We start from the raw sequence: 15129 nt of genomic DNA, 5'->3' as shown, positions 1-15129 counted from the left end.
AACAAATTTCATTTTGTTTACAGTCAGGCAAGTTCATTTGTTTACATTAGTACTGCGTTCCTGAGGTGGGGACGGGAGGAGACTGACAGTGGTCCGTCCCCGCCCCTTTCTGTTTGCTGCAGCGAGGTGTACTTGGGTGTGGTAGTGGCGAAGCGGAACCTTTGTTTGGGGGGCGTTGCTTCCAGGTTGGTTTTGGGATGGTCTTCCGGTAGTTGGTAATGTGCCGGCTCGCTCTGAGGACCATTATGTTTTAACGTCTTCATGTGGGGCAGTTGAAATATAACGTCTCCTTGTAGGACCGTTATATTTTAACGTGTTGGTGTTTGAGAAGTTTTATTTGTTTTGGTTTTTTTTTATAAAAGGAATACAGTAAAATTACAGTGAAGCTTTGCGGCAGTTGGTTTGTCCTGTTTGGTGTATGTGCCGCGGTTGTCTTCAGCAGTGTGGGGTTGACTTTTGCCTGTCATGAAAGTAGACCAGTGGCAATGTAAAAGGATTTACTGTGTTATAGTACAAAGGTTTTGTGTGTTAACAAATAATAATAATAAAAAAAGCAATCTGGATGCTAAAGGCAGCGCTACATTCCACTGCTGACTCCTGTCTGTTTGTCCTAATGATTGCATCATCACTGTTACAGTAGTTCTGACACTCAGGACCTGTAACACTAAGGACTCATCAACTGTTTAAACAGAAACAACTGTACACACAAACTCACCTGGTGATGGTTATATGGGGTTATGCTGCAGACAACAAGTACAGTGTACATAGCTGACTGTTCAAATGGAGATTTTGTAGATACAACATTGCAGTTCTGAGCTGCCTTTGGTCTTTCGGTGTTTTGTTGGACTTTTATGCGAATGTGTCGAACCTGGAATATCAACTATTTCTTAATGATCTCTCCTCTGCCGTTTAAGCTATACTATCTATCTATCTATCTATCTAGCTAGCTTAAACTCTCCAAACACCAAACTAACTGTCTCAAACTAAATAACCACTATCCAAACTCTGCTATCAAAACTCTATCCACTCTCTCAACTGACCGCAACTCGCCTACAACAACCCACATTTTGAATGGAGCCTGTGGGGTTTCTAAAGCTTTCAAACCCCGCGCCAAACTATGAGCCACTTCCCGAAGCAGTCACGTGGTACAGCCGGGCAGCGAGGCTTCGGACGTCATCGTTTTCGGCTCCTCCCCTAAATGAAGCAAGCTTCGATACGCGGAAACGCCCCCTCCATTACTCGACACACGCCTCGAACCCTCGGCACATCACGTAACATCACTAGCTTGACCTATTTGGCTTCATCTGTTCCGTCTTGGTTTAGGAATCAGTTCTCGTTTGGACCGCCCTCTCCTGCTGGAAGGCCTCTGTGCAGCACACTTCCTCCTCCCCTTACAGTTATTTATTTTTTAAACTAGAAATAATAAATGTAACTTTAAATCACATGGAATCACATGTCTCTTTCATTGGTGTGTTTAATCCTAAGCACTTAGGCTACTGGTGCAAATTCCAAGGTGGCTTTTTTTTAAAGTCATCTTCTCCAGTAATCTCTGATTTGCTTGGTGTTTATCTTCATGCTGCAAAGGTAGCTGGTAATACTGATTAACCAGTGAATGAACCTTCCAGACACAAGTATTGATATGCTAAAATCACTTGACACACACTGAAGTTTAAAGAGTCTGAGCAACATTTTGCATTCAGAAATTGGTTACATGGGATATACATCCTGTTTTGTCAATGGGTATGTCATTAGGATCATATGCATTTTTTAAAATTTTAAGCTTTCTGATTTTCTTCTACCACTGGCTCTCAGCAACATAGCTAATGGAAACAGCACAGCAATTCAAAGCTGCAGTAGGTAATTTACATTTTAACATAAAAACTCACTGCCCAATGGGCATTTGTGAAAATAAAAATTGAGTTCTACCTCCTTGTGGTCCTGCTGCCATTTGCAGAAATACACTTTTCAGTGAAATGACCAATTAGAGCCAGGAAGGTCTTAGTGCTGCACACTGCTTACACCCTGTTCTCTGCTGCACTACAGCTCCTTTCCCACAAAGGAGTCTGCTGTGAATGCTTAGGCCTCTGGTTATATGGCCGAACTTAAGGCTTAAGTTAGCAAGACCGACACCTGAAACGGATTTTACTGAAGTTTTTTTCTCCATCAGCACAACTTCAACACAAGTTACCGAATGCAGCTTTAAGAATGGGGAAAATTTTAACTTGAGTAATATCAAATAATTTTTCAGTTTTTCCATCAATCATACACAAGTTGTACCATTTCTGTATACATGGAACACTTTTTCATTTAAGACAATTCTCATCTAAATGCAGTACAAACACAAATGTCAACATTTATTTCAATATTTTTAAAATTCACATTGTATCTTAAACATGTATCTCTAGGTCCTAAGACTACATAAGAAGTAATCTGTGAACCATTAATATACTCCATTGCAATACACCAAAGTTCAATTTAAGTCTCTTATTTACATTGAGTGAAAGACTGCACAGTGAATGAAAGTAGAAAATATTTCACTAATTCAAAGGTGTATCTAATTTTGTTTTCTGTCACACATCCAATAATGTTTATTACAGGTCATTTTTGTTTGCTTGAATCAGAAACATGCATTGTCTAATTTTACAGATAGCACAGTGTACATTTTAAAATGATCAAATTTAGGATATCTACACCGACACAAGAAACGCTTACGGATGTAGTTTGTTGACTTCTCCGATGCTGCACAAAAGATATTTTTTCAAATATTGTCTAAATGTGCTGTCTCGTACCCCGTACACAATAGGACTCACTAATCTGGGCAGAATCTGGATCAATATGTACCAAAAAAAATATGCTTGGACATATTGTGCAATAGGCAGAAACACCAGAAACATCTTTGCCAAAGGCGTTACATATGTTAGCATACACAAAAGTAGCTGAAAACCATGAATCAGGATAGTATTTCTGGCCTTTGCCCTGCCGTCAGCTGAGTTAGAAGCATGAGCAGCACAAAAGATCCTGAGGTATGTAAATAAAAGTGTAAGCCAAACTCCAGATAAAAAAATTATATAAGAAACATCTCTCTTTTTTATGCTTATTGGGTGTCGGAAAACAGTGTCTCTGTCACAAAATACCGTAGAGTTAAACAACCACAGAGGCTCTGTGGCGAGGATAAGAGCGATGTCTGGCAAAACCGTTGCTGCGCTTAAACCCCAAATACAGCCAATGAGAAAATATGTTCTTTTTATGGTGCAAAGTTCAGCATGCCGCAGTGGGAAACAAACGGCGATATAGCACTCCACCGCCATCAAAGCTAAATTTAAAGGAGAGTTCACAGTGGTGAAAACGGCAAAGGTAACAATAAAGCAGCAGAAAGAAGTGCTAATTCTGTAGAAGATGTAACTGAAAACAAACAAGCTGATGGATGTAGTCAGCTGGATCATATCATTCACCACCAGATGGATGAACAGGATGTAACGAGGATTCATGTAAAATATCTGAAAGAGAAAAAAAGGATATTTTAAGTGATTTTATTCATTTAATATGATTTTATTCAATAATTGCCAAAGATGGGTAAGGACGTAAAATGCTTACTTCATGTTTTCTGAAAGTGTGAATAAGCGTTCCATTAATATAGTTAATGGTGATGCCAAGAGCCACTATGAGAACATTTTTGGTCACTGCAGTGCTGAGAGAGTCTCTATAAGTTAAGCTGCTTGACATGTTGCTGAAAGATGAGGAATTCATCTTCAATTTGTGCTTATGTCTATGAAAATATGACATCAAACAACATTATTTACATTAGTATAGTACAACAATAATATTTTAAATGTTTGAATTTTAAAGGCACATTGTTCTTGTGCTTAGAACAAGTTATCTCTGGAAGGGTTTAGACAGTATTTACTGTATATAAATATTTTTTTCTTCATATTAGTTATTCTTACTATTTTGTATATGCTGTTTTTATTTCTTCTGTATTTTTCTGACTTTTTAACTAATAAAATTTTAAAAAATAAGCAAGCTGAACTTTGCAACCGGATAATCTAGGTAGATTCCTTGAGTTAAGTTCTTTTTTTTTTTTGCTTTGATTGCAGTAGAAGACAACTCCTTGCCTAACTCTGTCAATTACTTTCCCGTTGCTTGTGGAGATACTTGTAGCAAAACCTCACTGTGGCCTGTTTTGTCATTGTGTTTAGGAAAAACATTTGCTTGATGCAACATTACCTATAATACTTAAGAAAATGCACTAAGTAATTGATGGGCGACAGAGTCAGGACAGGCCAGCCTGGCATTACGGCACAACTAAAAGCATGAATCAGCATGACTTAAAGCAGATTAGACCAACAACTCCATACAGTTAATCCTCATATGCTATGGCATATGATAATGAGATGTCATGTACAAATGCACTGATAATAATACAGAAAAGTATGCTAAGATTTTAGAGAAAATAAATTTTTTAAAGGAGGTTGTTTTCTAAACCATTTAAAATCATACCCTGTAAATATGACAAAAATACATTGCTGTAGCAATATAATGTGAAAAGTGATGAAAGGTTAAAAACAGACTATAAAATATGATATTCCAGTTGTTATCAAAGACAAGTCTAAACAAATTGAGTTTTACTCTTTAAAGAAATTGCTCTATCTTGGCTACTACTGGCCATATTAAAACATAGCAATTTGAATTTGTAATATCTTGAATGTCTTTAACATTCATCAAAATAAAAATCCTTTTTTTTTTTTTGTAGTTATTCATACTATTCCTTTTTCTGAACACATAAACATGGCAACACATTCACAACAAAAACATTATGCCATACAGTTCACCATCAAGCAACTGAATCTGAAAGAAATATTTAAGACATAAATATATTTCCCATATACTATAGTATTGATAATATGATTTAATGCCGAAAACACAAACATTAATATTTGGAGTATTTCTGTTAGGTCCCTAAATATTTTTAATTTCCATTCCACAGCCATCATGCAGAAAATACAATAGTTGAAACAATAGAGCTCACATGAGAAGTGCAAAGATGTCCTACCTTAGATGTGTCACTCTTGACTCTTTTGCTAGTCAGAAGCTTAGTATGAAATATTGCTTTATATGAAGGTTCAGTCCTTCCAACATTGAATGTAGGTATAATTTTCTCCTGGGTATTACTTAAGTTGTCTGAGTTAGTCAAGCAAAATCTGTACAAACTTATTTCACTAATGTAGTGATAGAAGTATCCATGATTCTCTTGTAATTTCTTTCTGGATCAGTACTGAGATAGGATTACATGGAAGGTTCTAAAATTTCTCTTTGAATGTAAAAGCGTTTCAATCATTTTACTTCCCTTTCTTTGTACCTACTCAAAAGTGTATGATGAGCTATAGATGCTGAGATAAAGAAATCTTCTCAGGAAATGTCTAAAAGACAAGTTGATTCACTTGCTACTTGCTATATCAAGGCCAGGATTTTTGTAATTCCTTTTTACAGGAAGAAAAAAACAAATCTATAAATTTTCAGTCTTCATGTCATCCTGAAAACTAAATGAAAGGGAGTAGTCATATTTTGAAATGCAATAATCTAAAAATGTAAATCCCTCCTTATAAACATTCAAGTACTTCAGCTCTATTTTGATAAAGAAATAATTTTTCCACATAATTTTTTTTTACCCCTCCAGGGGGGTCTTTTGTATGCCGTATATGAAAGTAGGCTGACAAGAAAGGGGGAAAGACATGTGGCAAATATCTCCGGGTCCGGGAGTGGAACCTGCGACAGCCACGTCGAGGACTCAAGGCCTCCAAACATGTGTTGCGCTACGCCCTACACCACCACAGTGCGCCCCATAATTTTTAATGTGGAAAAAATTCCACATAAAAAATTCTGGCACAACTCTCAGCTCTCACGTTTCATCCACACAGAGGTGATTTAAGGTGCATCCAAATGGGCTTTTTAAGATATAAGTCAAGTTTATTTGTATAGCACATTTCAGCAACAAGGCAGTTCAAAGTGCTTTACACCATAAGAATGCAATACAGCAACCAATTATGAAACAAACATGTGGGAGTTTGTGATGTAAAACCCTCAAACAGGATGGAAATCATGAGAAAGTAGATAAGGGCATCAAAAGGCTTCAGCTGCTTTCCAGAGCTCTGAATGTTTTTTATTATTATTATTATTTTTATTTTTTTTTTCAAACATCTCACCAGTTACAGGTTGTGGTACAGGGTAAAATCATCAATGATCAGGAAGACATTTAGCTGTTAAGCAAACCCATCATCACAAATCCCCAAAATACAACCCTACTTACATACATAAAGACCACCACTATTTAAAGTTTAGGTAAACAAACAGTTACAAATAAATCTATATAAATTACTAAAGAAAATTATTCAGCACACACTCACTCACAACTCACTTCCAACTTATACAAATATTATACAAAACAACAACCAAACTTTCAGTCCACTTTAACCCTGGTGGTTCATCCCAATGAGATGGATGATTAGGGACTTCCCGCCTAGTGAAGGGAGGGAATCATCACCAAGTTCCAAGCTGCCATCATCTGTGCACTACATGAAGCTGGCCTTCAGGAAGTTGACCTCAAAGAAAGAAAAGCTAGCCTTCAAAATAAAAGCATAACAAAGCAAATTTCCTGGTGGTATCTGTATATACGTTACCGCTAGGGGGTGCTTTGCAGGTTCACATTTACATCACATTTTGTAATTATGCAAACAATCAGTTTTAACTATTATGGTTTGTAATTTTTATAACAAATTTTACAATGAAGATAACATGCAAACATCATTCTTTAATCTCATCTAAATTACTGCACAAGTACCCTCTAAACCTCTAAAGATTCAAGGATAAAGTTTGTTGGCTGTTCTGATGGTGCACAGCAGATACTTTCTCAAATACTGTTTGAATGTTTTATCTCGCAGCCCGTACACAATAGGATTCAAAAACCTGGGCAGTATCTGGGCCAATATGTACCAGACAAAAAGGATATGAACATTATATTTCGGGAACAGAAATGACAGGGCGTTTTTTGCCATAGGAGCTACATATGTCAGCATGCACAAAAATAGCTGAAAGCCATGAAGTAGGACAGTATTCCTGACTCGTTTCACCTTTCCTTCAGCTGAACTAGCAGCTTGAGCAGCAAAAAATATCCTTAAATAAGTAAGGAAAAGGGTGAGCCATACAAGAGATAAAAAGATTATGTAAGAAGCATCCCTCTTTTGAATACTTATAGGATGTTGGAACAGAATGTCTCTGTCACAAAATATTGTAGCGTAAAATAGCCTTAGAGGCTCTGTTGCAAGGATAAGAAAGATATCTGGCAAAATTGATACTACGCTTAAACTCCAAATACAGCCAATGAGAAAATATGTTCGTTTTATGGTGCAAAGTTCAGCATGTCGCAGTGGGAAACAGACAGCGATATAGCACTCCACCGCCATCAGAGCTAAATTTAACGGAGTATTAAGAGTGGTGAAAACAGCAAAGGTAACAATGAAGCAACATAAGGAAGCATTAATTTTTTGGAAGACATAACTAAACACAAATAAGCTGATTGTTGTAGTCAACTGGATCATGTCATTTATCACCAGATGGATGAAAAGGATGTAACGAGGATTCAAATAAAAAATCTGAAAGAGAGAATAAAACGGCACCTTTAATTTTCTCCTTAAGCTGCTGATGATAACCATTGGTTTCACAACAATGATATTTCAGCATGACAAAACAGTGATGACAAATGCTCACCTGGTGTTTTCTGAAGGTGTGAATCAATGTCCCATTGATATAGTTGATGGTGATGCCAAGAGCCACGATGATCACATTTTTAGCCACAGCAGAGCTGGGAGAGTCTCTATAAGTCAGGCTGCTTGACACAGTGAAGTTTAAAGATGAGGAATTCATCTGGTAGATCCAGAAAACCCTGCAGTGATATTTCTAATAAGAAAAATTATGGCCACTCTTCAGCTTTGATGTTTACAAGTTCATTGTGTGATGTTTTCTATTTAAATTTTAGATTATTTTTGCACAACTAAATGCAATTTTAAAATATTTATGACAATTCAAACTCTGCGTTCAAATTATTACACTCCCTTGAAAACAGCCATTGAGGCCAGATTTCTCTGATGCTAAAAAAGACAAATAAGGAAGAAAGAAAACAGTGGAAATAATTAACATTTAAGAAATGTAGGAAATTAAAGTGTGCTGCTTTCAAAATTTTTCATTTCATATCTTTATTTATATAAAGAACTATGGTCATCTAACGAGCAAATACTTCTTAGACCATTCACTTTTAAGAAAACAATTTTAAAAACATATTTTGTTTAGAAGACATACACAAAGTTTTAGAAGATAAATATAAGCATTAGATACTCACAATGTATCTTAGAAAATAAAGGCATCATGACAGTAGTAGTAAAATGTAGTTTGATATAAAATCTTTGTTTAACCTAGATTTTTTATGCCATAGCAAAATGTTTTTCATACTGTAGTTGCTAAAAATGGTGAGTACATTAGTGTTTTCTATAAGCACTAAAATGAGGAATACGTATGTATTAGCCCACTGGATTTATGTACTAGGTAATGTAGTGAATGTAAAAATGAAATGAATTACTACAGCTTCTTAAATGTACTTGCTGTGCATGATATATACATTTTTTATCAAAGAACTGCTGCTGGTCTTTTGTAAAATAAGCACATTAAGGTCTAACAAAGTATAGAATGAAGTGTGAAACAAGAGCATAGTTCAGAGGAGAAATGTAAAAGGCGATCCTACCTCTGATGGATACTCAAGACTTCAGCTTGTCCAGTCTGGAACTGTCAGAAATATGGCTGATGTTTTGTTATTTATGGCCATTTTAAGGCTTCCCAACATGTGATAAAGATACGATTTTCTTCTGGGTATTAATTAGTTATTCAGAGGAAACTGAACCTGACATTTTCAGTGTAGAGTAGTTATTTTGTGTTTTACTTTATAAACTGAACATTCTTGTTATAAAAGCACATTTCCCTGGTACACCAACAGACACTAAAGGTCAAATATAATAAAAACTGGGGGGGATACAGAACTGTAGAAACTTTTGGGGGTTTTGCCTTCAAATCCCCAAATTTTTATATTTATCCTTATTTTTTTCTTTTGATTTTGTACATTTTTACTTAATCTGACCATCTGGGATGTTTTTAATAACTTATTTAATTTTAACTTACTAATTATTCATGGGTAAAAATAACACTTGCATAATTGCAAATTGCATAATTTGTATTTATAGCCATGGAGCAAAGATTAGCCAACTTAATCCACAAGACTGATTTAAAATATGTTTCTTGATTCTGTACAACAGAATTTGGTACAACCCCATTTCCAATGAAGTGTAAAACATAACTAAAAACAGAATATCATAATTTGCTAATCATTCTCAACCTATTTTAAGTTGAATTCACTTCAAAGACAATATGTTTAATGTATAACTTGATAAAATTTATTGTATGTTTGCAAATATTAATTCATTTGAAATTTGATACATGCAGAACATTCCAAAAAGGTTGGGACACAGGGACAACTTTCACTGAGACTGGGAGAGTAGAGGAATGCCCAAACAGCACTTGTTTGGGCATCCACATGTGAGCAGGTTAATTGGAAACAGGTGTCATGATCAGGTATAACGAGAGCATCCCCAAAGTCTCAGTCATTCACAAGTAAAGATGAGACAAGGTGCACCATTTTGTGAACAATTGCATGAGCAAATAGTCCAACAGTTTCAGAATGTACAATTTCAAGGAATTTAGGGATTTTGTCATGCACAGTCCATAATGTAATAAGATTCAGAAAATCTGGAGAAATCTCTGTCAGTAAGTGAAAATGCCAAAAAAATCAATATTGAATGCTCAAAGGCAGCACTGCATTAAAAAACATCAACATACAGCAACAGTTCTTACCATATGGAGTCAGGAACACTTCAGAAAACTGTCATCGGTGAACACAGTTCATCGCTACATTTACGAGTGCAAGTTAAAACTCTACCATGGAAGCTAAGGTCATATATCAACAACACTCAGAAATACTACCAACTTCTTTAGCCAAAGTTTTTGGAGTTCTGTTAGGTTTGTACCCTTATTGCTTTGACTGAGAAACACATGAAGTACTTTTTATAGTACATTCTGAAAGTCTTATCTCGTAACCCATAAACAACAGGACTTAGACAACGAGGAATGATCTGGATTAACACAAAAATAGCCTGTTGTGTGTAAAAGGCCTGCCCAGGAAACAAGTATATAAGGAGCTGCTTTAGTAAATTTTGCATATACAGCGTCATGCACATCAACATCTGAAAACCATGAAGCAGAATAGTGTTTCTTGCTTTTTTAGCATGTGAACTTGCTGCTTTTGCCACAAACAAAATTCTGAAATAAGTATAGAAGAGAGTGAGACAAACCACCACCAGAAAAAATAGATGGGATGCATCTTTCTTATTTTTACTGTAGCTGCTTCTGAACACTCTGTCCCTCTCACAGAAAACTCTCGTTTTCAAAAATTCCAGCTCTTCAGTAATCAAAAGAATAAATATATCAGGCAGAATAGTGAGCAAGCTTATTATCCACATAATGCCAATGACGATGTAGGTTTTCTTAACTGTACATATGTTTCCATGGCGGAGGGGGATGCAGACGGAGATGTAACATTCTGCTGCCATGCAGGCCAGATTCAATGGAGTGTTCATGGTGGTGAGAATAGCTGGCAGGAGGATGAGTACGCACAATGAGACATAGATGGTGAAGAGGGAATTGCCAAAGAGGTAGAGCGAAACGCTGACTGTCATCTGGAGTGTTTCGTTTAGCACCAAGTGGATGAAAAGGATGTAGCGAGGGTTGAACCTGAAGATCTGTGAAGTGCATGAGTTCAGAGTTAAATGGCAATTTGATAGAAAACACTAAAACCATATAAAACATCATCTCCTGTGATGTATTTTCTTAGTTTTGATTTAAAATGTATAATCATGTTAGTTTATTATGCATGTTTTTTACCTAATATTCTCCTACATTACATGCTGTAAAATGAGTGAAAATGAATCAGAAAACACATATCTAAACATTAAAAATACTTTCTTTAGGTATTTAACCAACACACAGATTTGTTTTAATTACAAAAAATGTCTTCCTATTACCATTCATAAAATAATAAAAATTCTACTGAACTCTCAGTTTTGATGTCAACAATAATTACTCTTCTTATTTGCATGTGTTCCTATACCATATTGGGCAGTATAGAGTTGGTTTTGAGTTTTAAATATAAATATGAACATAATTTTCATTATCTTAGGTACAATCTGAAAAAATAGAAATGTGTGGGTGAGAAAAATCACATGAGTAAGTTGGGCACAAAAGTAATCATTTTGCCTAATTGAGTTATAAAAAATGCACATCAAGGACACATACAATAATATAATACACACTTGCTGTTTGTTGAATATGTGAACCATTGAATCATTAATGAAACAGGTGACAATGCCAAGTGAAAAAACAACCACATTGCCTATAATAGCAGTTACAGAAAGCATGCCCAGATAAACTCCAGATCCGGTCAGGTTACCCTCAGTAACTGTGAAATTTGTGCTGGCAGATGAAGAGGAGGACATCTGATAAGGCATAAAACAGCAAAAGATACAGTTCAAGTCATGAGAAAATAAATAATGTATGACTCTGGTTTTAAGTTGGTCACACACTAATAAGACTGAATCCTCCAACTTCCTTAAAAAGCAGACCTTAGAATAGTGTCAAAAGTAATCTATATTGATGTGGTTCTTCCCTGTTATATAATAGAATACCAGCCTGAGGATTCATTTGTGTACCTTATTTAAAACACGCCCTCCTTTGTGCCAGCAGACCAATGATTTATGAGTTTACTTTTTACCAAATATATCTTTCAGGGTAAATGGGAAACAGAAACAAGACGTAACATTGCAAGAGATATTAACATAACTTAGTTTTGAGTGCATATTACTTTTTATAAAGCTGTATTTTAAAGCTACAGTAATAACTTTTATAAAAATGTATTGTTTGCATAATTGTGAAAGCTGTCACAGTGTCCTGACAATATAATGAGACATAATGTGAAAAGATTGCGCTCCTCTGCCTCCTCCTTGTGGTCCTACTGCCATCTGCAGAAATGCAACGCTCCCTTTTTACTATACAAATAAGTTTGACAGTGTTTAAAAATCTCTGTGGGTCAATTCTGAAGTAAGACCAGCCTGTCTGGCACCACACCAACAACCATCCCTCCTTTAAAGTTACTTAAACTCTTACTTATCTAGATGCTCAGTTTGAAACTCAGCCAAGTAGAGTTTGTCTGTCATGACATGTGATTGCAAAACAACACAAACACAGAACACATTGTAATAGAAATGAAGTGTTTTAATAAAATAAGAAAAACTACAGGTAAATGTAGAAGACAGGTCATGGCTCTCAGGTAGACAATGGACTGAGAAATGGAAAGATCCAGTGAAGAAAAAGGAAAATCCAGGGGCTAATGCTACATTACGGTTACCTTGGAAGCAAGTCAGATGATATAGCATGACCATTCAGATTGCAGATGCTTTGAAAACTATTGGATATATAGTATAGTGAAATAACATGAGGGCAAAAAATCGGAAGTAGGTTGCATTCAACTGTTAAAATAGCATTAAATACAGAGACTAAATAAGAAGGAATAAACTTATATGGCATCATCTGACATAGTCTTGCTATATAAGTGAGGCAAAAGCAGTTGAGCAATAACAGAGAATTCCAAACATAAATAACACCCAAAACTCAAACACTCAAGGATCATGACATCATGTCTAGTACACCACAGTTTACTTTGTCTAGTTGGCAGATTTGTCGTTTGTGTTAAACAATTTAGCAAGTGTACCTATTGAAATGGTTGTTGAGATTGCTACATGAAAATGACATGTTTACTTGCACTTTGTTATATTCATGTTTAACTACTTACTCACTACCCATTTTCACACAGGTAAGGTAACAGGCTTTGTTGAAAATGTTCAATGTATTTCACAAGACTTTTGGATCTCTGTTAGGTTTGTACCCTTATTGCTTTTACTTGCATACATATAAAATACTTCTTAAAGTACATTCTGAAACTTTTGTCTCGTATCCCATAAACAACGGGACTTAGACAGCGAGGAATGATCTGGATTAATATAAAAATAGCATGCTGTATGGAAATGCTATGTTTAGGAAACAAGTATATGAGGAGCTGCTTTAGCAAAGATTGCATATACAGCGTCATGCACATCAACATCTGAAAACCATGAAGCAGAATAGTGTTTCTTGCTTTTTTAGCATCAGAATTTGCAGCTTTTGCCACAAACAGAATTCTGAAATAAGTATAGAATAGAGTGAGACAAACCACCACCAGAAAAAATATGTGGGACGCATCTCTCTTACTTTTACTGTAGCTGCTTCTGAACACTCTGTCCCTCTCACAGAAAACTCTCGTTTTCAAAAATTCCAGCTCTTCAGTAATCAAAAGAATAAATATATCAGGCAGAATAGTGAGCAAGCTTATTACCCACATAATGCCAATGACAATATAGGTTTTCTTAACTGTGCATATGTTTCCATGGCGGAGGGGGATGCAGACGGAGATGTAACATTCTGCTGCCATGCAGGCCAGATTCAATGGAGTGTTTCTGGTGGTGAGAATAGCCGGCAGGAGGATGAGTACGCACAGTGAGACATAGATGGTGAAGAGGGAATTGCCAAAGAGGTAGAGGGACACGCTGAGTGTCAACTGGAGTGTTTCGTTTAGCACCAAGTGGATGAAAAGGATGTAGCGAGGGTTGAACCTGAAGATCTGTGAAGTGCATGAGTCCAGAGTTAAATGGCAATTTGATAGAAAACACTGAAAAACACCTTAGTGGTATAACATTTCAGTTTGGATTTAAAACTTAAAATAAAAAGTTTATTTTGCTATACCAATAATTCAGTAACCTAAACATTACGCAATACATTAAACACCACTGTAGTTTGTTTTAATCATACAGCTGTACTGTCAACAATTATAAAATATGGAAAAGAATATGCACAAACTCTCTCCGTTTGTCACCATGTCAGTTTAAAATGTCAACAATAATCACTTTTTATAGTCCAATGTTGAGCATTGAAATATAGGGAAAACATTAAATAATACTTTAAATAAAGAAAAAGATATGGATCATTTTTATCATGTTAGATCCAATCTGTAGCAGAAAAGATGTGTGGGTTAGAAAAAAAGATGATGAAACTGGACACAAAACACCTTTTCTGTTCCTGCTAGTAGAAATTCACTCTTCCACAGTAATCTTTCTACCTAACTACTGAGAAACAAAAAATGCACACCAATAACAGACATATAAAAGAATATACACACTTGATGTTTGTTGAATATGTGAATCATTAGCATATTAATGGAGCAGGTGATGATGCTGAGTAAAATAACAACCAGATTGGCAATAGTAGCAGTTACAGAAAGCATGCCCAGATTAACTCCAGGTCCGGTCAGGTTGCCCTCAGTAACTGTGAAATTTGTTCCAGGAGCTGATGAAGAGGACATCTGATAAAATATAAAATTACAAAAGGCATAGTTTAACTGATCATAAAAATATACAGTATGTGTGCATAAATCAAGTTTTAAGTTCCTGAAAAACAGATAGAAATCCTCTTGATTAAAAATACAGACCTTAAAAGAGGAGTGTTGAGAGTAATCTGTGTTGATGTGGGTGTTCTCTATGTAATATTTAATAGGGTACTAGCCTGAGTATGTATTTGTGCATCGTATTTAAAACATACACACCTATGTATCAGAAGTGACCAATGATGAAGGACTTAGTTTTACCTAAGAGATCTTTCAATGTAAACTGGAAATAAGTTAACAAAAAGCAATACTGGAAAAGATAATTTTAATATAACTAAGACACTTATGATTACATATTACTTTTTAAATAGTTGTGATTAAAGAGCTTATATTGCATTGTGCTTAGTGCTTATGTACTATTTGATTGTACATACATAGTAAGTACATAAGTACAGAAGTATTAATGTACTTACTATTTTCCCCTTTTTTAACTGCAGTTGAAGCCCAGA

The 15129-nt window shown here is 35.6% G+C and overlaps 4 protein-coding genes across 4 annotated transcripts; all 4 read right to left on the bottom strand.

Annotated features, from left to right (window-relative positions):
• Positions 1-2708: 2708 nt before the first annotated feature.
• Positions 2709-3747, bottom strand: LOC114136128 (odorant receptor 131-2-like). The gene is made up of 2 exons (XM_028003927.1): positions 3595-3747; positions 2709-3497 (listed from the first exon to the last, which is right to left on the bottom strand). Exons 1-2 carry the CDS (start codon positions 3745-3747, stop codon positions 2709-2711), a joined length of 942 nt encoding a protein of 313 aa, XP_027859728.1.
• Positions 3748-6854: 3107 nt separating this feature from the next.
• LOC114136155 (odorant receptor 131-2-like) lies at positions 6855-7917 on the bottom strand. The gene is made up of 2 exons (XM_028003977.1): positions 7762-7917; positions 6855-7646 (listed from the first exon to the last, which is right to left on the bottom strand). The coding sequence occupies exons 1-2, from the start codon at positions 7915-7917 to the stop codon at positions 6855-6857; spliced, it is 948 nt and encodes a 315-aa protein (XP_027859778.1).
• A 2192-nt stretch (positions 7918-10109) lies between these two features.
• On the bottom strand, positions 10110-11645 carry LOC114135445 (odorant receptor 131-2-like). Its single transcript, XM_028002750.1, has 2 exons — positions 11463-11645; positions 10110-10892 (listed from the first exon to the last, which is right to left on the bottom strand). Exons 1-2 carry the CDS (start codon positions 11643-11645, stop codon positions 10110-10112), a joined length of 966 nt encoding a protein of 321 aa, XP_027858551.1.
• A 1433-nt stretch (positions 11646-13078) lies between these two features.
• LOC114135444 (odorant receptor 131-2-like) lies at positions 13079-14599 on the bottom strand. The gene is made up of 2 exons (XM_028002748.1): positions 14417-14599; positions 13079-13861 (listed from the first exon to the last, which is right to left on the bottom strand). Exons 1-2 carry the CDS (start codon positions 14597-14599, stop codon positions 13079-13081), a joined length of 966 nt encoding a protein of 321 aa, XP_027858549.1.
• Between the last annotated feature and the right edge of the window lie 530 nt (positions 14600-15129).

The sequence above is a fragment of the Xiphophorus couchianus genome, chromosome 20 (genome assembly GCF_001444195.1).
Source record: "Xiphophorus couchianus chromosome 20, X_couchianus-1.0, whole genome shotgun sequence".
NCBI classification, from domain to species: domain Eukaryota; kingdom Metazoa; phylum Chordata; class Actinopteri; order Cyprinodontiformes; family Poeciliidae; genus Xiphophorus; species Xiphophorus couchianus.
This window is presented reverse-complemented; position numbering and strand designations above follow the sequence as displayed.